Here is a 24,681-nt window from a genome sequence, read left to right as displayed (position 1 = left end):
CAAATACAAAATTACTAAAAAATAAAATACATGATTTTTTTTTTTTTTTAAAGGGCTTATCTTAAATTAATTTAAACAGATCTGGTAATGAGCTTTCTTATCATTGATCAGTTTCAGTGACTTACTCGGGGGTTTTAACTAATTCTTCCAGTGATTTAGACAAGGCAAACCTTAAAATAATAAACTTATGGATTTAAAAAATCAATAATAACAGTTAAATATTGGCTAAGTCCACGTCCCAACAGAAATGAGAAGTTGGTGCATTTATTTTACCATCTGCTGAAGCTGTTGGCCAATCATCGACTGGTGCGCAGCTCCTCTCTTCCCATAAGCCTTTGCAGCAGCTCAGTGGGCGCTAGCAGCTAAGCTAGCTGGTTCAGTTGGTAATCTGACAGCCTGGAGCTAAAAGCACGCACACTGCTGGGCTCTACACTCTTCCGGATTACTCTCCTTTGATGGGTAACGTCAGATTTTTTCATTTCGTTCACAAAGAGACAGGCTCCCAAGGTCGTAAATGAATGTTAATCGATGTTTAGATGCAAAGTGGACCGTTTGCCAGGAAATATCAGTCACGTATTGTCTTAATGTTATCAAGCCAATACTTGCTATCGTCTGTAACGTTAGACAAATCTGCTTTGCAGCACAGGCTTTTCACGGATGTAGAAAGACGGATGTGACTGCTGTTCACTTAGATTTATCAGTAAATGACAACCCTCGTAGTAACGTTGTCCGACTCTTGAAGCTAGCTCGTAAACCAGTCGAGTTGATGTGGTAACTTAATAAAGGAACATCTGGTAGCTAGCGCTAGCTTGTTTAGCTGCATATTCGTGATAGCTACCTAATGTTAAAGTAACCGGGATTATTTAAGTTTGACAGAGTACGTCAATGTAGCTAGTGGGTAAATCGTGTACAAGTATTAATTACCTGCCGTATACCTGAGTTTACACAGTGAAACGTCCAAATGCTGATATGCCAACGCTCTCAAGTTTGAAGCAACGCAATGTTGCCTGGCTAGCTGCCCAGCGACAAGGTTAGCTGACTAAAAGTCACCCAAGTTAAATCTTAACAGATATGCCACCCATTCAGTAAGTCAGTAACCCGAGGAATACTGTAAAGGGGAATTTTATACTTTACATAAGACATTAGTTACATAAGACATTATTATATTATGTTTCCATTGATGTTAATATGCCATCATGTGAGTAGCTTGGGATCTGTGGTGCATTTACTCACACAAATGTGCAGGACTCTAGACCTTATCAGTTCAATTTTTCATGTCCAGTTGGCTTTATTGGCATGACATCTGACATGTATTACCAAAGCACCAACTATTAAAGAGAATTAACAATAATAATTTAAATAGCAGTAATTAGTAAAGTAAAATTGATAATAAAATAGAATAGACGGTATATATGCACTGGGCTGTAAGTAAGCAAGTTATTATTAAGTTAAATTAAGTTATTCATAAGATTTCAATGCTCAGTTCTCTGTTTGACACCCCAGCTAACAAACCCTTTCATGTTTGATATATTTGTCATCTGGCCCTGATAAATAGTCAAAGAAATAATAGTCTTCCTGCTGACAGTGCGGCTATTTTTCAGTCTGAACAAATATAAGTGCCAGCTTATTATCCCAACGCTGTAGTAATGCTAAGACAGTCCCAGTCTGAGAAGTGAGCGGATTATGGTCGTGTTGGATTTGCGCACAGAGGAAAACAGGAACACCTATTAGTGCTGTGTGGAAACGCAGGCCACTGTGCCGAGTTTGGTCTCCCCTCCCCCTTGTACACTTTAATTGTCAGATCAAAAAGGTGGTCTTTCTCTCACTCTCTCTTCCATTTGTGCTCCTTGTCAGTAACAGTTCTTCTCTGGAAGCCTGAGTGCATAGTTTTTGTGTGCTCCACTAATCAAAACCTTTCCTAACAGCTGAAGAAGACCCTCTGATGTGATTTCAACTTGGCGTTTGAGATCAAGGACAGACGCTCTGCCCATGCTGCCACAGCCGATATGCTGTCACTATGCTACTGAGAGAAGAATGACATTTGTCTCATTTTAATTCCTGGAGCTGCTTCGGGGCAGTGTTGAGGCTTGCTTAAAAAGTTGCTGCTCTAAGCCAAGTTGCTCTTTTTCTCAGCCCATTTCTTTGCTGCCTAGTGTGCAAACTGTTATGGCACTGGAGGCTAACTGAGCAAAAAGGGCCGTACTGGAGGATTAGACTGTGCTGTGGGAGTGGGGACTGGACCAGGAGAGCAGGCCCACAGTGACACACATCATGCTGTGGGGACACTAGGGTCCCTGTTTGAGTCCCTTCTGTGTGTGTGGCGCTTGTTTTTTTTTCTTTTCCTGCAGTCTCATCGGTTTGGATGGTTGAGTACAAGGGCTACTTTGAAGGAGCCCACCGGTGGCTGTGGTTTGGCCAAAGCTGACAGACTGCTTGCCAGCTATTGCTGATTTAGTACCCTTGTCCGCTGCTACCACTGTTGTATCCCTCTTTGCTGTGGTCTCCATTATGGTGAGTGGAGGCTGGAGGCATCGCAGGAGTGGAACTGAACCATTAACACTGGTGTAGCTGGTTACTTTCCATCATTTTTTTTTTCCGGCACTGTGAAGGATTGCATTCTAGTTTTTTTAGGACTTTTTTCCTCTGTGCTGGAAAAAAACATCACAGTCAAGGTCATTTTTTTAAATTCAAACCCTGGAAAGAAGACCATTCCAGAGGATGAAGCTAAGGAAACAGGTGACAGTGTGTGGAGGGGCCATATTCTGTGTGGCTGTGTTCTCACTATATCTGATGTTGGATCGAGTCCAACATGACCCTGCAAGGCGACAGAGTGGCGGGAACTTTCCACGGGTAAGAATAATTGCCCTCTTGTTGTGCATATAGTATGATGTGTTAAAACTGCCTTTGTATAGTTATTTTTGTTGCATTTCTTTTGGCATGTTTATAATCAAAGTAGAAATGGACATAAAGACTTCTCAAAGGCCCCTTTGCTGATTTTGTTATTATACATATATTTTTCCCTGCAAACTCAAGGTTAAATATGGATTCTTCATATTTGAATATTCAAATGCTAATAATAGATGTACAGTCATGTATCTATCATTCTGTACATGTCTTCATTTGGATAGTTCTTGTACTCCTTATACTGTTTGTTACCTTGGCTGACTCAGAAGATTTTTTCTCTATAGCAGAGAAGAAGAATTTGAGTTTGGTTAACAGATGTTGTATGATGTTATACAGCTGTGTGATTTATTGTTTTTGTGTGCATTTTAGAGCCAAATCTCAGTTCTGCAGAACCGGATAGAGCAGCTGGAGCAGCTCCTGGAGGAAAACCACCAAATCATCAGCCACATAAAGGACTCTGTAATGGAGCTCACAGACACAGGGGCTGTGTCTCCCAGCGGCCACCTGCCATTCAGAAGTGCCAATGGATCCTGGGTGCTGCCCTTCGATGGCCGTCCCACTTTCCTCGCTGTCAAGCCCCAGGATTGCCAATTTGCTGCAAGCAACCATGGTCAAGCAGATGTTCAGGTGAGCTTACTATACTACCAGTTGATCCCTTAGATCAGGGTTTTTTTTTAAAAGTCTGAGTCTGTGGACCTCAGACAAAGTTTGGAAAAAGGTGTCACCTTAGTTTACTTGCTTATTTTGCTCACTTCTGGGATGACTATGGGATCATGATTACATTATTTGATCCCAAAGACATTCAACAGTTGACCCAAGATAGCCTAATATTGCTGTTTTATGTAACTTTACACTATCACATACATAAAAAAGGTCTTTCCAAAGGCATTTATTAGTTCTTGATGCTGTGAAAGTGGGAAAAATGCTCTGATACTCTGAGGTATCTCTTTAGCCAAATCACATACATTTAGGGTATTTTATGAGATATACTTTGATAACTATTGTTATAACTTTGTTAATATTTTTTATGTCTGTTCACTGAGCCTCCCCTGAAATTGTTTGGAACCCCCACGGGGAGGCCTGCTTCCCACTTTGAAAACTTCTATCTTTGTTTAAATAATAACTGGCTAAATGGTTATATTGCTATATTCTAGATGTTATTGCATACATTTTGTGGGGCTGTGTTTGAACAAATAATGAATTTGTGTTTCATTTTAGATGCTGGATGTGTACTCCCTCCTCAAGTTTGACAACCCTGATGGCGGCGTCTGGAAACAAGGCTTTGATATTACTTATGAACCTGATGAATGGGACAATGAACCGCTGCAAGTGTTTGTAGTCCCACACTCCCATAATGATCCAGGTGAGTTGAGAGGGCATACCACACACAGCAGAACTTTGTTGAAAGCAGTTTAAAAGTTTGTCTGATCAAACTGTGTCTGAAGACTCAGCCTAAAGCAAATCTGAACGCTTGTTTTTTTTAACGCAGGTTATAAATAGTCTTGTCTGTAGACAAGCAAGCTACCTGAATGGAGGCTAGTGACTGGGAGACAGAAATCATTCAAAATGTTATTCATTTGTTCTCATTATTATTAGCATAATGCTGACATGATTGACAGCTTAGCCACAAACAATGGGATTAGACTGATATTGGCAATGGAAAACTCTAGCTATTCATAGGTTGGATTGGCTGAGATTTTATTTCGGACTGACATTTCCATTAAACTTGTTTACCAGCCTGCCACATGCGTGCTTACCTGACAGTTATTGATATGTTGACAGGCTGCAGAGACCTGCAAATTCTGCCCATCAACAATGAGAATAAGTGTCATTTGGATCTGCATTTGATTAAACTCTGCTGCAAAGTTTTCTACAGTCTCTTTTTTCATGCAGCATTCAGTGTCATGGGGTTAATAGATGGTAGAAAATCCATTTGTCCTCTCATGCTGAAGACACGTGAAAGCAGGGTTAGTGGTAATAATCTAAAAGTTTTTAGTCAACTACAGTTAAGCAAGTCACACAAAAGAGTTGCACAGTGTTAAAAAGACTGCTGTAAATAGTCCTCTTCCTCACAGCTGAGTACGAGTGCTAGTTCGCTTAATTGTCGCCATTTCAACGTTCAACGTTGTTGTTCACAATTGAACTGCAGAATGATGTGGAACTTTGATCTCTATGAAACATATCTAGCCTACAATATGTGAGATAAATATTTGAGAACATATTTCAAGGCTGTGGTATTCGTCACTGTTGCATACTGAAAGTGCTTTTTAGTCACTTTCTTTGAAACCACTCTGCTAAATAGCTTTCTGAGGGGGAACAGCTCTACTTGAATAAAATATGAGTTTTATTTTTGATCCGTTGCAGCACTTTTTCCACAGAGTTGAGGCTCTTACCTGCCCTGTCTTCTTGCCTGTGTATCAGCCAGCTAGATAAAACGAGGGGGAGCAGGGATGCATGGAGGTGTATTGTTTCAAAAATAGTCCAATTTGTGGTGGTCGGTGTGCTTGCCAACTGCTGTGAAAATTGCTCACATTTATCTTCTTGTCTTGTTAGGTTGGATCAAGACTTTTGACAAGTACTTCACAGACCAGACGCAACATATTCTAAACAACATGGTGGTGAAGCTGGCCGAGGATCCTCGCAGGAAGTTCATCTGGTCTGAGATTTCATTCTTCTCCAAGTGGTGGGAGACTGCAGACATACACAAGCAGGAGGCTGTGCGCAAGTGAGTCACAGTTTAGTGAAGCACACTTTTTTGCATTTAGTTTCCCCACCTAAATCTGAGAATGTTTGTTTGATTCCTTTGATGCCTGCTGGGCTTAAGTCCACTATTTTCCACAATGGATGGTGTCCTCTGGCTGATTGTGGTTCTCTAAAAATAGCTTGTTATCTGGTTAATGTGACTCTCCCTCTTTAGGGCTGGATTATCCTCACCTTGCTTTCTTAATCCTCTCTGTTCAACAGACTGATCCTTGGAGGGCAGTTAGAGATTGTGACAGGAGGCTGGGTGATGACGGATGAAGCCAACGTTCACTACTTTGCCATGATAGACCAGCTCATTGAAGGACATCAGTGGCTGGAGAGAAATCTAGGTACAAAATCACAAAGGACTGCTTTCTCAAGCTTTTTCATTTATATTTGCAGAAATTCTTAAATGTTTAAAACGCTCTCCTTTCTCTGTGACTCTAGGATGGGCGATATGACCCAAAATTTATATCATAGTACTTTTTACATTTTTTTTTTTTTTTTACGGTAACTGTATGTTATCACAGTAAAACAAAAATAATAGGGGATGATCCTCTCAAAATATGATTCTGTTTCTTTTCTTTAAATGTTAGGGATTTATTGGTTCCAAATGAGAATAAAAATGAGGTATAGACCCACATGTGCTTTGGGAGGAGTAGGTTGTTCCATAATGTAGGTTAATTAGTAAACAGAATGTGATTCATTAGACATTGGTTAGGATTAGGAGTCTTAACGGCTTTTATTTGGCAGAAAACCCAAAGTACATGAATATAAATAAAATACTCAGTGTAGCACGGTGCATGTCTATCAGTATATTTTCATACTGCAGCACCATACACATACCAGCATGGATCACACACCAGAAGGGGCTTTATGTGTGACAACAAAACCAGCTGAGCTTGTGTTACAGTATATTGTCCCACATCCAACCTGCTACTATCTGTCTCATTAACTGGTTTCAGATTCTGCTTAACATTCTCATAATTTCTCTTGACTGTCTCAACATTGCAACATTAGTCCAGCACCGTCCCAGTCTGAGGGACTACAACAGATTCAAGCCATGGCAAAATGCTAACATCCAGGCCAAAACATGGTACAGCAACATAAAAAAAAAGCAAAACTTCACAGCTTCCAGGTTTGAAGTTGGTATCATTTGATCCTTTGGCCTTAGTTATGAAGTGATGCTTGCTTTGTACTGACCCCCAAAATGAGAAAGCAGTCTGAAGTAAGATGGTAAATTTGGCGCACACTGGGGCTGAACAGTTAATCAGATTTTATCAAAGTTGAAAATGTGTCGGCACTAGTGCACACATGAGTTTTCCAGTTGTTGTGACACATTTCCATCAAAACTAAAAGTTATTCCAGTGGATCTTAACTGCTGCAGATGGTTGTAACAGATGAGGACTTTTGTGTTGGCTCATGCAGCTAACAACAGAGAAATTGTCGTGTTTTGCTCATAATGTTACCTCCCACATCTTCGTGTTAAACAGTCTGCAAGTTGTACTGGAGTCGGTGTTAACAAGGAAAATTGGATGTAACTCCAGTTCTACAAGTATGTGTGTAGGCCTCTACATGCATGTTATCGCAGCCACAGTAAAGCACGTTTGTTTTAATATGCTAAAACGTTTATCAGTCCTTTTTATTTATTTTTAATCATTGACCTGCATACATATAAATGATGAATAACTGTAATTTTTAATCTTATATCCAATGTTTTAGAGTGACTTTGTAACGTGTCAAAAGACTGCAGATGAAAAATGGTATCTCTAAGTAAATAAAAATCACGGTAATGGTGGTATTGTGATGTCATCGTTACACTACCCACCCCTAGGTGAAATCTTTGGAATTTTGCCCTCGCTCCAATCGTTTTCACTACATTTAAGTCTCAAATTTAAATGTTACCGGTTCTCTCATGCTTGATGGTAAAATGTGAGCTTGCCATCCTGCATGCAGCAGGTGTGGCAGCCTTTCACTCAGTGGGTGATAAAATACTTTGTGCTACTTTTCAGTGCTCCCTGCTGAGGAGAATGATTTTCTAAAAGATGCATCCCTTCCCTTTATCCGAGCATAAAACTCAACCGCTTCCTTCCTTCTTGCTGTTATAGGTATAACTCCTCGCAGTGGGTGGGCGGTGGACCCTTTTGGTCACAGCGCTACGATGCCCTATCTGCTGAAGAGGGCCAACCTAACCAGCATGCTCATCCAGAGAGTCCACTATTCCATCAAAAAACACTTTGCCTCCACCCGCAGCCTGGAGTTTATGTGGAGGCAGGCCTGGGGTGAGTGGACCAGAGCCAGCAACGTCATCTGATTCATGTGCTTATCTTTGTTAAGCTCATTGCAGACCAGAGTGAGTCATGCCACTTGTCATGGCCTTTTGAAAGAGAGGGGGGATTTGGAAGAGCAACCAGTGTGTAATGGCCTCAAAGGACCTATCTTCATTATTATTTCCTAATGAATTGGACATCTGCTGAGGATTTACTGTCCATTTGTTCTTAATGGAAAAATCCTCTAATATTGCAGTGTTAGATATGATCAATTTGTGATAGTTCTTTGAGGGGTTCTTTTTACAATGAACTGTTGTCAGAATGACTTTGGAGAGCACTGTGGGGGTGAATTTCATTGCCAACATGTTTATGAGTCCTTGTGTGCCTGTGGTCACAAATACCATCTTTATTCAGAGCACAACATGTCTTTTATTAGTGTATTTCATTCTGGTCATTTGAGGCTACTGACAGCAATGCGTGTCTCTTAAGCCAGTGTTTTGATTTTTCCTTAACTGCCTCCACAGACACTGGATCGAGCACAGACATCTTTTGTCACATGATGCCGTTCTACAGTTATGATGTGCCTCACACCTGTGGGCCTGACCCGAAGATCTGCTGCCAGTTTGATTTCAAAAGGCTGCCGGGTGGTCGGATAAACTGCCCTTGGAAAGTACCACCAAAAACTGTGGTGGAGGCCAATGTAGCAGAGAGGTGAGACATGTGGCCGTTGGTTGTCTATTAGTTTGGGTTAGTTACAGGGTGGAGGTGACTACTTTGGGTCTATCCTGACTTTGAGAACAAATTTCAATTTAATTTGATTATAGCAGTTACATCATTATTGCTGTATATGAGAGCTGATAAGTCAAATTTCAGAAAATTAAGCTGCATTTATTTTGACAAAAAGGCCAAATATTTTGTAGTCACAGCTTTTGAAAAGTTAAGAATTGCTGTTTTTCTTTGTCTTATGTTATTGTATAATGATGTGACAAGACAGTTGAAGATGTGACATTGTGATGTGAGAAATGTTTTTTTTTCACCACTTTACTAACATTTTTAGACCAAACAGTCAATATATTGAGAAAATTATGGGCAGATTAGTTAGTGAATCAGTTAATGAAAGTGACTGTTGGGTACAGCTGCAGTGTATGTATGTATAAGATGGCCAAATTAAATGACAAGAAATGCTAATACAGAAATGCAAAAATTTGCACCCTCATCCCTTACATACCTGTAAAACAACCACAGGACACTGATGATTTGTGTTTACATGTTCATTAATTAGTGGCTCAGAAGAATTTCCTACCACTTGTCTGGCTGCATAATAGGTTTGTTAATTAATATCTTGTCTTCTGGGTCATTTTTATTTACCACAACTCTGTTCTACCACAGCACTCCACTCTTAACAGTTAGAGTTTCCTCAATAACGTTGCACCCATTCACTTAAAGGTTCAGTGTGAAAGATTTATGAGGATTTATTGGCAGAAATGCAATATAATATTCATAAGTATGTATTCATAATTGTGTAATCACCTGAAAATAAGAATAATTATGTTTTCACTGAGGGCTCATTGCAGAAAATCAGACCTGTATTTGATTTGGGACCATAGATGAAAGTGTCTCAAAACAGTTTTACAGTTCCTCGTGATTTGTGCTGTTCACACTGTCCTGGAAAAAAATATGCTCTGAGTCACATGCCAGTGGGCCACTTTAGCCTGCAGTGTACATACATAACCTTACTCTTACATGCTAGTCCTTAAAATAGCTAAATTTAAGGGATCATATTCAAAAATGTTTGCTACATGGTTATGTAAAAAAAAAAAAAAAAAAAAAAAAGAGTAAAACAACAGTCTCGGCCTACTTTATGTAATATTGGAATTTGGCCCCAGCTTCATACACTCACACATACCAGATTGGTCATGCTGTTAAAACTGTTATCTGTTCTGGTCCCTTACAAATAAACTAAAACTTGAACTTGCGCCAATGACAACAGCCAGAGAAGGTGGATGAACGGAGGGAGACAGACATGGGCTACAGATAGTCTTGCAGTCACATTAAACTGCTTTTAGAGGACCTAAAGAACTTAACAGAGGACATATTTCAGTTGCTAATGGAAAATACCCCCAGGGCTAATTTGATCCTCCTCTTTCCAAGGTCATAGTGATTTCCTACAGAATTGGCGCATGGAAAGCAGGGCAGTTTGGATGCCAAGAAATGTGTCCTCACAGTTTCCCCCTTTTTTTCACCCCCCCCTCCCCACCGCTCTCTCTTCCTCTTTTTCAATCAGGGCACACCTGCTGCTGGATCAGTACCGAAAAAAGTCCAAACTCTACCGCAGCAAGGTACTCCTTGTCCCTCTGGGAGACGACTTCCGCTATGACAAGGCTCTGGAGTGGGATCAGCAGTATATCAACTACCAGAAGCTGTTTGACTACATGAATTCTCACCCAGAGATGCACGTACAAGTGAGAGAATAATTTGTCAACTGTCACAAATGCTCTTGCCAAATATATGTTTTTTTGCATCTTTTTCATTGTTGTTGTGCCTCTCAGCGTGCCTTGTATCAACTATATCAGTATACAACCTTTTGTGTGATAATGAATCATGCAGTGGTATTTTAACTTGCTGACAGAACAAAGAATCTGTCACGACTCAATGTTTTCTTCAGAAGATGCCATGTAAGATGAAAGGCGCACGCATAATGATGAGAAATTTTCTTTTTTGTTTCTGTTCAGCTGAGCCTGAGCTGAGTGTGTTTTGTTTCATTGGCTCCTCCAGGCTCAGTTTGGGACTCTCACAGACTACTTCAATGCTGTGTACAAAGCAAACGGAGTGGTCCAGGGATCCAGACCTGCAGACTTCCCAGTGCTCAGTGGAGATTTCTTTGCTTATGCAGACCGTGAAGACCACTACTGGACCGGCTATTTCACCTCACGGCCCTTTTACAAGAGCCTGGACCGTGTGATAGAGTCACACCTCAGGTGGGGCAGATTTAATCACACTTCACTGATAACTGACACCAACAACCTGCAGGGTATAGCAACTTTGTAGCTGTTAATTTGAGTGAGTTCTACAGCAGGCACTTAGTTTCTGTTTTGCATTGCAAAGAAGATGGAAATGTAGCACACTGGGTTAAAGGGCTTACATGTACCTGTCAGATCCTGTGTACAAATGAAAGGCATAATGGAGAGCACAGGATTTGAAATTGGTGCCATTCCCATGGTACCATTGCTCATTTCTGGCCATTTGAGTCGAGGAGACTGTTTTTAATTGAGAGAAAATGACTTGGAAGCAGATCAGGCAAAATATCATAGGAGTGAAGAAAAATAGAATTACCTTATTTCTTATTTCCTAATCATTGTCAGAAGTTCCCACTGTATCTGTGTTTTTTATATCTGTAATTGCTTTTCATATACATCAAGGAAAAAAGCTACATAAAAAAGGTTAGTGTTTTCATATATACAGTATGTCACACTCTTTGCTCGGATATATGAACAGAACTTAAAATGATAGTTCACCAAAAAATGAAATTTCACTCAATATCTACTCACCCCTGTGCCGATGTGAGATCTTCACCCCTCCTCACCATCAGCACAGGGGTGAGTAGATATTGAGTGAAATTTCATTTTTGGGTGAACTATCACTTTAATGTCATGTGGTTGTAAAGATTACAGATTTAAAATTTTATTAATCCGGTTCCTCAGTGATAAACAATCAAAATGAAACCAAAGCAATTTTCTGGAACATAGCAAATAATACTCTAAGGATGGTTTTGCTTATGTTAATAACTGTGTGTTTATCTCCTTTCAGGGGGGCAGAGATCCTCTACAGCCTTGCGGTTGCGAACGCTCGGCATGCTGGCATGGAGGGGCGCTACCCGGTCTCAGACTATGCCCTGCTGGTGGATGCAAGGCGGTCTGTTGGCCTCTTCCAACATCATGATGCCATCACTGGCACCGCAAAGGAGAATGTTGTCGTTGACTACGGCACCAAGTAAGATCTAAGGGTTTAGAAAGAAATGTCACTATGGATTGGATAGATTAAAGCCTTTGAAAATGTAATTTATGTGAAATAGAAAAACCTGCACCTCCTCTGTTTAATCCTCTCTTGCTGTGGCTATTTTATACTTAGTGTTCAATACTGTGAAGCCAAAATAAGAAGCTGTCTACTGTGACTGCAGCAGTGAGCCATTGATTCTTCCTTCTCCTTCCCAGATTACTGCGTTCACTCATCGGTCTGAAGAGAGTAATCATCAATGCTGCTCATTTCCTGGTGATGAAGAACAAAGAGTTTTATCGCTTTTACCAAACAGAGCCCTTCCTGGAGACGGTGAGAGGAAGCATGGAGTGACACTTTCGCTGCTGTATATTAATCTGCTTGAAAAACCTGCATTTTTTGCTCCTTCATTCATTGTTTTTTTTTTTTGCGTTTTTCATTTTGTAGGATGACAGGCGTGCTACACAAGACTCTCTGCCTCAGCGCACTCTAATCGAGCTGGACCCAGCAGGGCCGAGGTATTATCAGCATCCCTTCGCTCCTTTCATCTCCTGTGCCCCCTCCCTCAGCCACTTCTCCACCATCCTGTGTGTCTGATTGCTTTTTTCATTTCTCTCTACCAGGTACCTTGTTCTGTTCAACCCTGTGGAGCAGGAGCGGCTGTGTGTGGTGACAGTGTTGGTCAACACGGTCCGGGTGCGGGTGCTTACTGAGGATGGACAAACCCTCCCTGTGCAGCTGAGTGCTCAGTGGAGCTCCGCTAGTCAGATGAGTGCGGAGGTATTTGAGGTGAGAGACTAAATTCATTAGTGTCTGAACAGTGGAGTCTCTGCTGGATCTGTTCAGTCAGCGAGCTGCTGTGCACTCAAAGCATTTTGACAGCGCTCACAGCCCAGTACAAAGTAAATATAGTTATGTGCTTAAGTTGGAAGAAAATAGACTGGAAGCCTTCTCAGGGAGTACTACTGCATACGTTAAAAAGTTGTATGAAGGCTTTTGTGGCTCCAGAGGGAGCTCTGTGAAGTTTGATCCGTTGTCTCAAGTGATGTCAATTGATGCAGTGTCTGTTGGGGCTGAAGACTGAAAGTTTGAAAGTGAAAGAAAATCTAGGGGTGTCGAGTTACACCACTTCCTAACTGGAGGCGAGTCAACAGAGATTCTTTGTTTTTTTCCCTGATGAGGATGTCCTAATCTGCTCCGCGTGTCAGCGATGTACTGCTTGTTTGAAAAATCACTCGCCCTGCTACTATTTTTGTGAAGTTTGTGCTCTTACTTCATCTTCAACTGATTTTCTTTGGTCAAAATTGACATGGATGTCCTTGACATTTCACTTTTCCCTTGTCAAAGCAGTCAATGGGGACAACATGAGACTAATTTCCAAGGTTGAGAACGGGCACATTTTATCTGATCCATGGCAACTTTTTATAGTATTATCCTCAAAAAGGTTGAGGTTGGGAAGAAAGAGAAAGAGTTATAAGTAAGCAAATGTCGCTCAAGAATATAAAAACAAGACAGACTTTAATAAATTATGTTGCAACATCGCTCGAAGTAAATCTGGAAATTTTTTTACCCCCCATCTGGTCGAGTTTGCTCACTGTATGTTAAGAAGCATTGTTAGAAAGAAGTGTCTCTTTTTGATTCTGCTGCATCGGTTTTGTCCATCTGTGTGTCCAACAATATTACAGGAGTGCAAATCAAAGTCAGTGGGATACTCTATATCTGTGTACCTTTATTGTATCTTGCCTAGTGAGTTAAGCTTCACTAGGCAATATTTATATCTATGAAACCCCCCCAAAACAAAACTGCGAAATACCATGTTTCTGCACATCTTTACCTATTCAGAACACAAATTTTCAGTCAAAATCAGGGCAGCTGTCGCTCAGGTATCACAGTATTAAGGCTGTATTCAGAGAGAATCGGCCTTTGTGGAATGATTATGGGGCAGTGTTGAGGGTGTGTGGGGATGATTTTGCTTAAAACATAACTGCTGTAAGCAGTCTGGTCACTTGCTTTACATGATTGTAGACATAAAATGAAAAGTTTTCAAAACAAAGTATAATTTTGAATAAAAAGGCCTCAGATTTATGACTTTTTGCCTCTTTGCTTTGATGGTTTGTTAATTAAACACACGGCTGCTGATGTGCAAATGCTTTTAACTTTTAATGAACGCCTTTTAGTCAATACTTGTGTTCAGATCAACAGTGAAAATCAAACCAAGCTGGTTGTGTGTGTACACTTTTGTGTGTGTGTGTGTGCGCGAGAATGCGTTGTATATTATTTATATCCAACCATTCTCTGACCCTCCATCTAGGCAACATTCATGGTTCGTCTGCCCCCTCTGGGTCTTGCCGTATTCAATGTTTACGACTCTCCTGATTCTCCCATGACGATTCGCTCCGACACCCTGCTCAGACTGTCAGGTCGTGGGGTCACTGCTCGAGCCGTGGACCCACTTCCTGTCCGCTCACAGCAGTCCGACCCTCAGACCTTCTACATCAGCAGCCAGTCTCTCACACTGGGCTTCTCCGGAACCACTGGCCTGCTACAGGTTTGAGTTTTATCGACTCTTATCTCTCTCGTGTTGACTTTACATCTGAATTAAGGATTTGCTCATCTGTTGTTACTTTGATCTTTTGAAAGGGAAAAAAACCATGATCTTGATTTCCCAATAAACCCTGGCTTTTTGATCAAAGTGAACATGGCATGTCATGTTGCTACTCGGATGTCGTTTCATCTCTTTTCTCATTCTGTTTTTTTCTGCTTTCTTCCTCTTTTTATTGCGTCTTCATCTGCAGAGTATCAAGCGCAAGGATGATCCTCAGGAAGTGAAGGTTCAGATGCAGTTCATGGTCTACGGCACACGTCCCTCTAAAGACAAAAGTGGAGCTTACCTCTTCCTACCTGATGGAAAAGCAAAGGTATTCTCTCAGCTGTAGTATCTCAGATGTTTACTTGCCTCTAGAATGCTTTGATAGCGTCTCCCTTGTGGATTGTGTCATTGTAGCGTGCTGGGGGTGCTCGGGGCTGGAAGGCAGGCAGACTAGGTGCTGCTTCATCTTTTCTTTGATTTAAAGACAACAGAGTGTATGGGCCTCGTTCCCACACTGTACTTAATCACTTATTCTGTTGGTGGCAGCTTCTGCTTCTCTCCTTCTCCCAGTTTTAGCACTTGTTCTGTCCATGACTCCATTTCCTCTTTTCCGGTTTTCAGCCCTACAACCAGAAAGAGCCCCCTGTAGTGCGTGTTGTTGAGGGGCCCCTCTTCTCGGAGGTGGTGGCACACTACCAGCATTTCCAGCAGACCATTCGCATACACAACGTGCCAGGTAATAAACACACAAAACTGCACAATGGAATCAGTTCAAATGGCTTTTGCAAAAGCTTTTTAATGTTTAGTTAAAGACACCAGATGGTACAATACAACAAATGACAATATGTTTGACAAAATGGCAATTTATTATTCAAATAGTTTTTTTTCCTCATCAGATGCCTAATTTTTACCTTTTAAGCCATAGTAGGCAGTTTATTTTTGGTATCACTGGGCAAAAATTCTGTAATAATGATGGCTGCGGCAGTGATGGAATTTCACGTGTTGTTATTTAGGTTGGCACAAAAGCGTGGTATTAGAGCCATTCTTTTGCTTGTTTTTGTGAATAACTTCATTTGTGATAACTGAAGTACTTTGTTGCAGTAACTCTAAGTGGAACATTACCTCACTGCCCAGTAGGGAACTTTATGGTACTAAGCTGCAAATGAATTCCTGCAGTTTAACCATTTCTTTTTCCCTGTTTTTACCTACAGGGCATGTCTATCATGTAAATTTACATACAGCAGCGACACAAACACACAAATGCACACACCAGTGAGAGGAGCACAGAGAGCAGGACCAGCCAGCTACCATACAACAACAAAGCTGATGCATTATTAACTTTGACAAAAAAACAACACGAAAAAAACAGTTACCAGCATTTGATCTACTACACTTGTTATTTTCTTGCCTTCAGATGAGGTTAACATTCACAGTTTCTCTTGATTGTCCTTGAATATTACAGCATTACTCCAACATCGCTGTAGTAACATGCTTATGCTGAGTTCAACAGCTATGAAATAAGCACATAAAACACAGCAAAACTTACTTAAAATACTGCAACTGCAAGTAGCATTTGCGGATCATAGTTTTCCAAGGACTTTCCATCTGCAACCTGAGTTTGAGGCTTTATTGTTTTGTATTTTCAGGAGTTGATGGGTTGTCTATCGATATCACCACCATGGTGGACATCAGAGATCAGACCAATAAGGAGCTGGCAATGCGATTAGTCACTGACATCCAGAGTGGAGAAGTTTTCTACACAGATCTCAATGGCTTCCAGGTTAGTCCCACCCCCTGCAGCAGAGAAGACTAACATACTACTTTTATTCTGTCAGAACATAAGAAGACTTAATTACATGGTTGGCAAGTAGTTAACAGAGCTTGAGACTAACAGCATTCTGTCATCTTTGAGAGGATAGAAAATGTGTTTGGGACAAACAGAGATCCACGCCTCCAGAACAAAAGAGATTTTACTATTATGTAGTTTATCTGTGTATCGCTTTTGCGTAGTAAATGAGAAGCTGAACTGAGCGCAGGCTACAGCAGAGCATGTGTTCTCATCTTGTCACATTCATTACTATCAGTGGCTGCCTACTCAGCAAGAGACTGACAAAATTTGACCATCACAGTGTGAAAAAAAGTTTTCCTGCAACTGTTTTAAAGTAATAAACTTGTGAATCTCAATGCAGAGTTGCAGTGAAAAGACAAGACACATGCACACTGAAGCGCAACAGTGTGGCATCGGAGTCTTAGAAAAAAAAAAAAGGAAGTGTTGTGCAATGTACAACGTACTCTGACATCCTCGATTACAATGGTTCTGCTCAAAAATGGTGAAAATGGGAGCTGCTTCACTAGATGACACCAAGGTTCCAAGAATCTTGAACAGAAGCAGTTCAAGAACCAATTAATTTGCATTTTTAAATTAATTGAACCCTAACCCCTTTGTTTTCTTTTGCTGATCTGAAAAATGATCTGATCCTTGACTAAAGACTGCGAGTTTCTTGATCCTAGTAGCTGTTAATCACAAAGTGCTTTACATAAAAATAAATATAAAACTAAACAGCAGGTAATTTAGAATAAATAAATGTAATTATTATTTAATAACATCTTGACTTTAGGAAGGTTTACATTCACTTCGGGGCAGTTAAAATTGTTTTTCGGTACAGTGGTGAATAAAAGTTAGTATAGAGTCCAGAGTTAATAACCTGATTATTAATTTGAGAGAAAAATACCTCTAAACTGAGTTTCTAATAGATTTTTTTATGATCATAATGTTGATTTCACATCTTTCCTTGTGCTGCAAGTTTGTCATATTGAGTCATTCTGTGTTGAATCTCTTCTCGTAGATGCAGCCCCGACGCCACTACACAAAGCTCCCCCTGCAGGCCAATTTCTATCCCATGCCCAGCCAGGCGTACATCCAGGACAGCCATCACCGCCTCACGCTGCACACTGCTCAGTCTCTGGGTGTCAGCAGCCTGGAGAGTGGTCTGTATTTCAGTACATTTTATTACATTCAGTTTAATGTTGTGCCTGAAATCCACTCTTTGTCTTATTATACTGTCCCTAGCTTTTTTGTAACATGTTGTATTGAAGCACAGGAGCGAACGTCTCTCCCTCTTCTCCATCGAGAGCTTTTCAGATAGCCAAACAGTTCACGCTCTCACGTTAATGTACTGAGCTAATCCTTTTATCATTGTTATGTGAGTAATGGATGCGTTTGTTAAGGACAACTGGCTAATAGTGTTTGTCTTCATCGACTGGTGTCTGAAAGTTCATTATGCAGGCTTTGTATGAATGTTGTTGTCCTTGCTGCTCCTCCTCCCTCAGGCCAGCTTGAAGTGATTATGGACCGGCGACTGATGCAGGATGATAATCGTGGGCTGGGTCAGGGCCTGAAGGACAACAAGAAGACAGCCAACCGCTTCCGCCTGCTGCTGGAGAGGAGATCCATGGGCAACAAGGTCAGTGAGATGACAGCGAAGGCGGATGAGGAGGCTGACTGAGTCCTCTTCAAATTCCCACACCACTGAATGACTCTATATAAGCTGTGTGGAAGTGTTATGTCCTTCATTCTGTGTTCATTAACACCTGTCTTCATATGTTTTTTTTCAGCACTCATTATCAGCCCATCTGTCTTTATCTTCTCATCTCGCTAACTTTGTTTTCCTTCTCTTCTTTTTCCACTTCATTACCTTCAGTATGATGGCATCTTTGCCAAACTCTCCTCCTTGTTTCAATCTTTTCTCTCCAAAATCTTGAGTGACGGAGTTCAAGAGGTAATGTTGCCGTGGCAACAGTGAGGATGCTTGTTAGGCTGCATCATAGGCCGTAGCTGTAGCTCCAGTTCCTATTTTTTGCTTTCCTCCACCTCGTAGCCATTGCCAAACAGGTCTATCTTCATGACGGCACCATTGAAAGTAACAAATGATATCATTTGTCAAGTAAATAGATACACATTGGCAGAGAAAGGGAGGCAGTGGTTGCAGTTTTATCATCCAGCTCTATGGTGAAAAAACTGCTGATGGTACTTAGGATGAACATCATGTTTGAACCACTGTAATGCCGTGAATTTAAAAATGACATTGCAACGCTGTGGCTGTAACAAAACCAATATAGATCGATTAGTACTGTGTCTGGACTAGAATTAGAAATATACCTCATAGCCTTACAAAGTAATTAGGGCCCATTCCTTATGTAGTGCAGTGATAGCAAAAGAACGACTCAGTGATGTTGTAATAGTGATGCTGTCACATACCACTGTGGAACAAATCTGTCTCTGTGCCCCTGCAGATGATTGACAGTGCGACAACTAGCTTCCCGTCTATACTCAGTCACATGACCAATGCCTTCCTGAACCATGAGGTCCTGGCGCTGCCCGTCCTGCCCAAAAGACGCGGCATCCCTCCTCTTCAAACCTTCTCTCCTCTCAAGTCCATCCTGCCCTGCGACTTCCACCTGCTGAACCTGCGCAGCATCCAGAGCCAGGTGACCAGACAAAAAAAAAAAAACCCACACACTTGGATTCAGATAGTCTGTAAATTGACATTGACATTGACACATTTTCCTGTGGTGTGTGTGTGTCTGAGCAGCAGGACCCCCACTCTCCGTCTCCGTACACAGCCATGATTCTTCACCGTCTGTCAATGGACTGCAGCCTGGAGGCTCAGAACTTGGGCTTCAACTGCACCACCACACAGGGACAGGTCAGCGTAAAAACATTTACAAACGCACGTACACGCACACATAGTCTCATTAATACTCAAACAAACAAAAAACAAAAGCCTTTTCTGTAGTTTGGTTGTGAAATAGCAACATTACTTAAATCTGTGATATGTTTACTGTACTAAATCATAAAATGTGCTTGATGTGTTGTCAGAGATTAAGGAAACATGCAGAGTTGAACTACTGGATTCTCTGACATTTATCATCATCAATTATTAATTATCTTGTAGAAGGAGTAGATGTTAATAATGGTGAAACGGCGTCTGGCAGGCAGTCACTGACCACCAACTCCAGAGTGTATTTTTGCAGCGAGGGGCTTTTGTTTTCAAGATAACAAGCTTAGGTTTACATTGAGTCACACTCAGTGTATAATGTTGCACTTGTTTGTTTGGGCTGCAGTACTGTAGTACTAGGTGTTTCATACTACTACATTAAGTGCAGTTACTCAAATACAGTACTTTAATACCAAAATATATACTTTAATATGTATATTCTTTGCTACTTTGTGTACTTAATCTGACAGGTATAGCTATGATTTAATTTTCAGATTAATATTTTACTTGCAAAACACGATCCTCTGAAAAAATATGATGCTGTATTATATATATAGTTAAACTACCAAACAGTTTATGAAGCAGTTAATAATATAACACTGTCAGGGGCCATTGTGCATACTGTTTACTTTTATTGTTTATTTTTTGAGCCTATTTTGTTGCTAATACTTCCTTACTGTTAAAGTGAAACATTGAATGCAGGATTTAGTTTACTTGTAATGGAGTATTTTAAAGTGTGTTTGTTGCTACCTCAGTGATCTGAATAGGGATGGGTGGATTGATTCAGCGGGATTGAAACATCAATTCTAACAAGCTACTCATTTGACATTGATTCTTTTAAAACAGTATCAATAAAAAAAACATTATATAAATACTCCTAGCCATCCACATGGGTGGCAGCATTACTTCCAAGGGTTTTTCATGCTTTTTTTTATTTTTTTTTTTTATGTCTGTGCCAGACAAACAGCCCTGACATTTTTATGTAGCTGTTCATGTCACATGACTGTAGAAACCTATGAGACATGCAGACAAACACAAACTTGAAGGGCAGAAAGGAAACCTTGCATGGTGTGGTGCAACCTTTTGTGTGTAGGCTGAATAAAAATACAGCAAGATGCACTAATTGTGACAAGAAAGTGGCACACAGCAGCAACATGAATGGCCTCTCATACATTTAAAAACAACACACACTGCAAGTTATAAGGAGGCTTAACAAAAACAAGAAAACAATTATTTATTTTACTATCATTTTTCTTATATTATTTCTGCAAAAGAGTTTTTCTACACTTATTAGTGCAAGCATTTTTATTTAATTATACAAATATTTGCTTGTGTAATAAATGTGTTATTAATTGCTGTATGTTTCACATGATTTTATGATTTTTTTTCTTTTGAAAATAGTATTTTATTTTGAAAATTACAAACCTGTTATAACCCTGCGCTGGATCTGAATACTTCTTCCAGCTTTAGATTTGTTTTTTGTACCTGCAGTGAGATAAACTTGAAACGTCATTTTCCCCATATTTGCATTCTGAGTTTGTTGTGTTTCTAACATCCTCGGCCTTCCTGCCCTTCTCTCTCTCTCTCTGTCTGCAGCTGAATATATCTGGAATGTTCAAGAACTTGGACCTGCAGCTGCTCCAGCCCATGTCCCTGACCCTGATGCACTCCAGCACGCCGCTGGCCAACGACTCCACCATCAGCCTGGATCCCATGGAGATCTCTGCCTTCAAGCTCAAACTGCGCTAAGAGCTGTGTGGAACTAAAAAGAGGCAATAAAAAACCCACAAGACTCCTTGGACCAAGAACCAGGCCCTACACAGGGCCACAGACTGGCAACAGAGGGGTGTGGGTCTCTCTGTTTTGTCAAGCAGAACTACAAACACTACAGCTCGGAGAGGAAGGGTCCACTGTAACAGGACTGACTGCACAGCAGGGGGCAGGCGATAGCTGTTACTGTGGACGAAACCCGGGTGAACTCGCAGTTGTTCCAAAAACAAAGACTGCCAGGACGACTCATCAGACACAACCGGGTACCTGTTTGTCTCTGTAATCAGAAACAAGGTCTCATTCAGTCCTGCTTTGTAAGAACTCGTCTTTTTCTATCTTTGCTCCATCCTGGACTGAACTACTGAATGTAAATATCCCAAAATGACGAGGGCGTGGGTGGTGGGGAGGCCTGGGACTTGTGCCACATCAGAGTGCAATTTTCAAAGCTTTATTTGGTGTATGGGTTTTTCTTTTTTTAAATGTACGCAGTGAAGACGACACACATCACAGCGTTTTTTGTTTTTCTACCTGTCAATGTAATTTTGTTTGATTTTTTTTTTTTTTCCGACAGACTCGAATGCAGCACAGAGAATGTGTCGTTTTTTCATCTCACACTTGCAAGGAGACCCAAAGCTGCAGCTCTTTTTAAGCTATGTCTGAGTCCAAGAGTCCCATGTCGGTCACTACGCGATAAAAATGTGATCATTAATCATATCAGACGACTGTTTACCTTCTATTCGCTGTTTCTGCTTGTTAGATAGTCTGAAGACCTTTCTTTTCCCTCCCTGTGCTTCCTCTCTGCTGATGAGAAAACTGTGGAAGGTGTTTGAACGCCCCTGTCCGTCATTCCTGTGCTCGTACTTCACTGCTGAGAGGGTGGTGTTGTTTACCATGCTATATGCAGTACAGAAGACTAAAGACTATACCTCATATATACCATATGGCAGATATATCAGTATGAGTGTGTGTGTGTGTGTGTGTGTTTGTATGTGTGTCTGTTAATGTGAGTACTTGAAGGGTTTTTTTTTTTGGGTGTATTGAGGTTACAGTGTGTACTATCAGGGACCATTCTTAGTACTGTTAGGTGTCATCAGTTGATCAGTTTGGCAGTCTGTGTTGAGCAGTGGGTCATATCATTGCAGGATGAAGGGAGCCTCCCATTGAAGACTGGATCATTAAAGGGGTAATTCACCCAAATTACAAAGATAGATACATTGACTCCTCTAGCTGCAGACAGATCTGTTTTTTAGATGTCAGTCAAGAGCTGCTACTAGTAATTGTTTTCATTAATGATGAACTGACTATAAAGTGTCAGAAAATCACTTATTTTGTACAAAGAGCAATCCAAAATCCAGAATTATTAGACTTTTCAAATATTTATTTGAAATGTAGCACAGTACTCATTTGAGAAATGATGCCTGATGACTGATGAAATGTTTTCCAAAATTGTTCATGATTTAAAATTCTTTGAATCGTTTAAGCATTTTATCTGTCTCTGTGATTTCTGCCACCACTCCGAAACAATGAAACTGAACGGAATTTAATTTTTGTGCTCATTGCATTCAGATGTTTCATGACAGCAACATTTTTTCCCTGAAAATGTCTCTCTGTAACTGTATCATCCACAGCCCTCACTGTGAAGAGATTTCACAAACCAAGAAAGAAGAACTTGAAGCAGGTTTTGAATGTGTTGTTTGTGGTAAAATTAATGTACAAAAAATCTGACATTATACATATGAAAAAATACTTGCTTTTTGAGCATGCTGTTGTTGTATTGTTGTACAACAATACACAAAATTAATAGTGAAATGTTAGTAAAATTGTTCCAGAACACCCCAGAAACAAAAAAGAAAACTTGAATTTTGCTGTCAGTTTGGTATAGGGTTACACAGTTAACCAAAATATTATCAAAATTGCATTAGGCTAAGTGCAATACCCAAATTGCAGAAACTGCATTTTTTTTTTTTATAAAAGAAAAATGTGTAACACAACAGCATTTTAATGAAGTACTGTAGTGCTGCAGAGATGTCCTGACCCAAATATTTGTTCAAGAAAAAGTGTTTGTCACGTGATTTTACTTGTTTTTTGTAAAAATGAAAATTCTGGTTCAAATATAATCATTCACATTAATTGTAAAGCATATCACAATTGCAGTATCTGTCAAAATAATTGCAATATAATTATTATTCATTTTAGCATATCATTGCCATTGTTACACATCACACAAAGTCCAAGTGTGACTGCCCTTCTAGGATGCACATGTTGAATAATTTCTTGCTCATGTAAAACCGTAAAGTATGTTGATTTCTTGTGTGCTATTAACAAAACCTGTATTGCTATTAAGACTAGAATATAGTATGATCAGCAGATATTTAGTATGGAACTGGGACCAAGCAATAATGTGTGTGAGAAATGTAGCTTTTTAGAGGCAATTTTTGAGTAAAAATCCACTGGTGGTAGAAATCTCAGAAAAAGATTTCTCAGAAAACCAAAACTGTCTGCATGGAAAGATACCACTATAAATGACTGAGACTTAAGTAAAAATATATTTTTGTAATTTGGGTGAACTGATCCTGAAGAAGTTATATCAAACCATTCACAGACAGAAGAAAATAAGTTTCTTCAAATGAGCTGCAGTTTTTTAATATTTAAGCTCCTCAGTGCTTCTTATCCTGAGGCAGTCTGGAGGCACTCAGCCTTTTTCCGGTGCGTATCCGCTTCCACAGCGACCGTGGAGGATGTTGTCATCTGTGTCCAAAGCTGAGGCCAGACATCTTGAAGCCCCACCTGTGTCACACTTTGTACCGCGCTGCCACCATGTCCCCACGCCCCACTGTCCCCCATCACTTTTAACTGGTCATCTTCATTTTCCACAGGAGGTCTGCAGCTGCTTTGTCACTCTCCTCCTCTGGCCTGATGTCTGTTCGGCCATCCTTCAACACATTCTGCCTCTTTGCTGCAGACTCCCACCCCCCTCCAGCTGTGATTAACATTTCTGTAAGACCAGACTTCACCGCATCTCGAATTTGCACTTTTCTCCCGTTGTCTTTATAACCTTGTCATAACCTTCTCTTCCTGCTGTCTCGGTGTTGGCGTCTGAGTCTCTGTATAAATGTCTTTTTTCTTTTTAAAAATGTGATCTGTGTTGTAGTGCTGTTTTTTTTTTTTGTTTGTTCAGAGGTAATATATGAAGGCAAGGTCTCGTCTGTATTTGTTTATTCATGATGGATTAAAGCTGCAGTAGAACAGAAGAGATGGAGAGTGAATAAAGAGCAAAATTCAAAGATTGTTTTAAAAAGTTTCACTTTATCTGAAACCCATTTGACTTCCTCAGTCTCTTTGAAGCATTCATGAATCTACTGTTTTCATGTCTTCTTCTTAGTGCTTAATTAATTCTCTGTCAGTAGGGGGCAACATTGAGTCAGTGCAGCTGTACAGTCCATGCCTACAGATGCTGTCAGTCTCAGATAAGTGTTAGATATCAGCCCTTCTAGACTGTCCAACGCTTCATTTCTCACTGGTTGGCTGTCAGAGACTCAACCTGACATTAAAGCGAGAGCAGCTCGCACTTCAGATCATATGTTATTAACTGCAGCATGTTTTCAGCCGTGTTTACTCCTGTGTGAGGCGAAGG

General features: G+C 40.4%; 1 protein-coding gene across 1 annotated transcript; it reads left to right on the top strand.

Moving 5' to 3' along the window:
- The first annotated feature begins 337 nt into the window (after positions 1-337).
- On the top strand, positions 338-22,721 carry man2a2 (mannosidase, alpha, class 2A, member 2). Its single transcript, XM_084733844.1, has 23 exons — positions 338-459; positions 1,926-2,850; positions 3,274-3,531; positions 4,123-4,267; positions 5,458-5,629; positions 5,869-5,996; positions 7,755-7,928; positions 8,441-8,627; positions 10,201-10,378; positions 10,692-10,894; positions 11,724-11,906; positions 12,128-12,242; positions 12,357-12,427; positions 12,533-12,698; positions 14,221-14,457; positions 14,705-14,827; positions 15,121-15,235; positions 16,146-16,279; positions 17,346-17,487; positions 17,830-17,963; positions 18,793-18,987; positions 19,092-19,205; positions 20,874-22,721. The coding sequence occupies exons 2-23, from the start codon at positions 2,719-2,721 to the stop codon at positions 21,024-21,026; spliced, it is 3,459 nt and encodes a 1,152-aa protein (XP_084589970.1). The 5' UTR covers positions 338-459; positions 1,926-2,718; the 3' UTR covers positions 21,027-22,721.
- Positions 22,722-24,681: the final 1,960 nt, after the last annotated feature.

The sequence above is a fragment of the Lutjanus erythropterus genome, chromosome 13, assembly GCF_056507025.1.
Source record: "Lutjanus erythropterus isolate fLutEry1 chromosome 13, fLutEry1.hap2, whole genome shotgun sequence".
Lineage (NCBI taxonomy): Eukaryota > Metazoa > Chordata > Actinopteri > Lutjaniformes > Lutjanidae > Lutjanus > Lutjanus erythropterus.
This window is presented reverse-complemented; position numbering and strand designations above follow the sequence as displayed.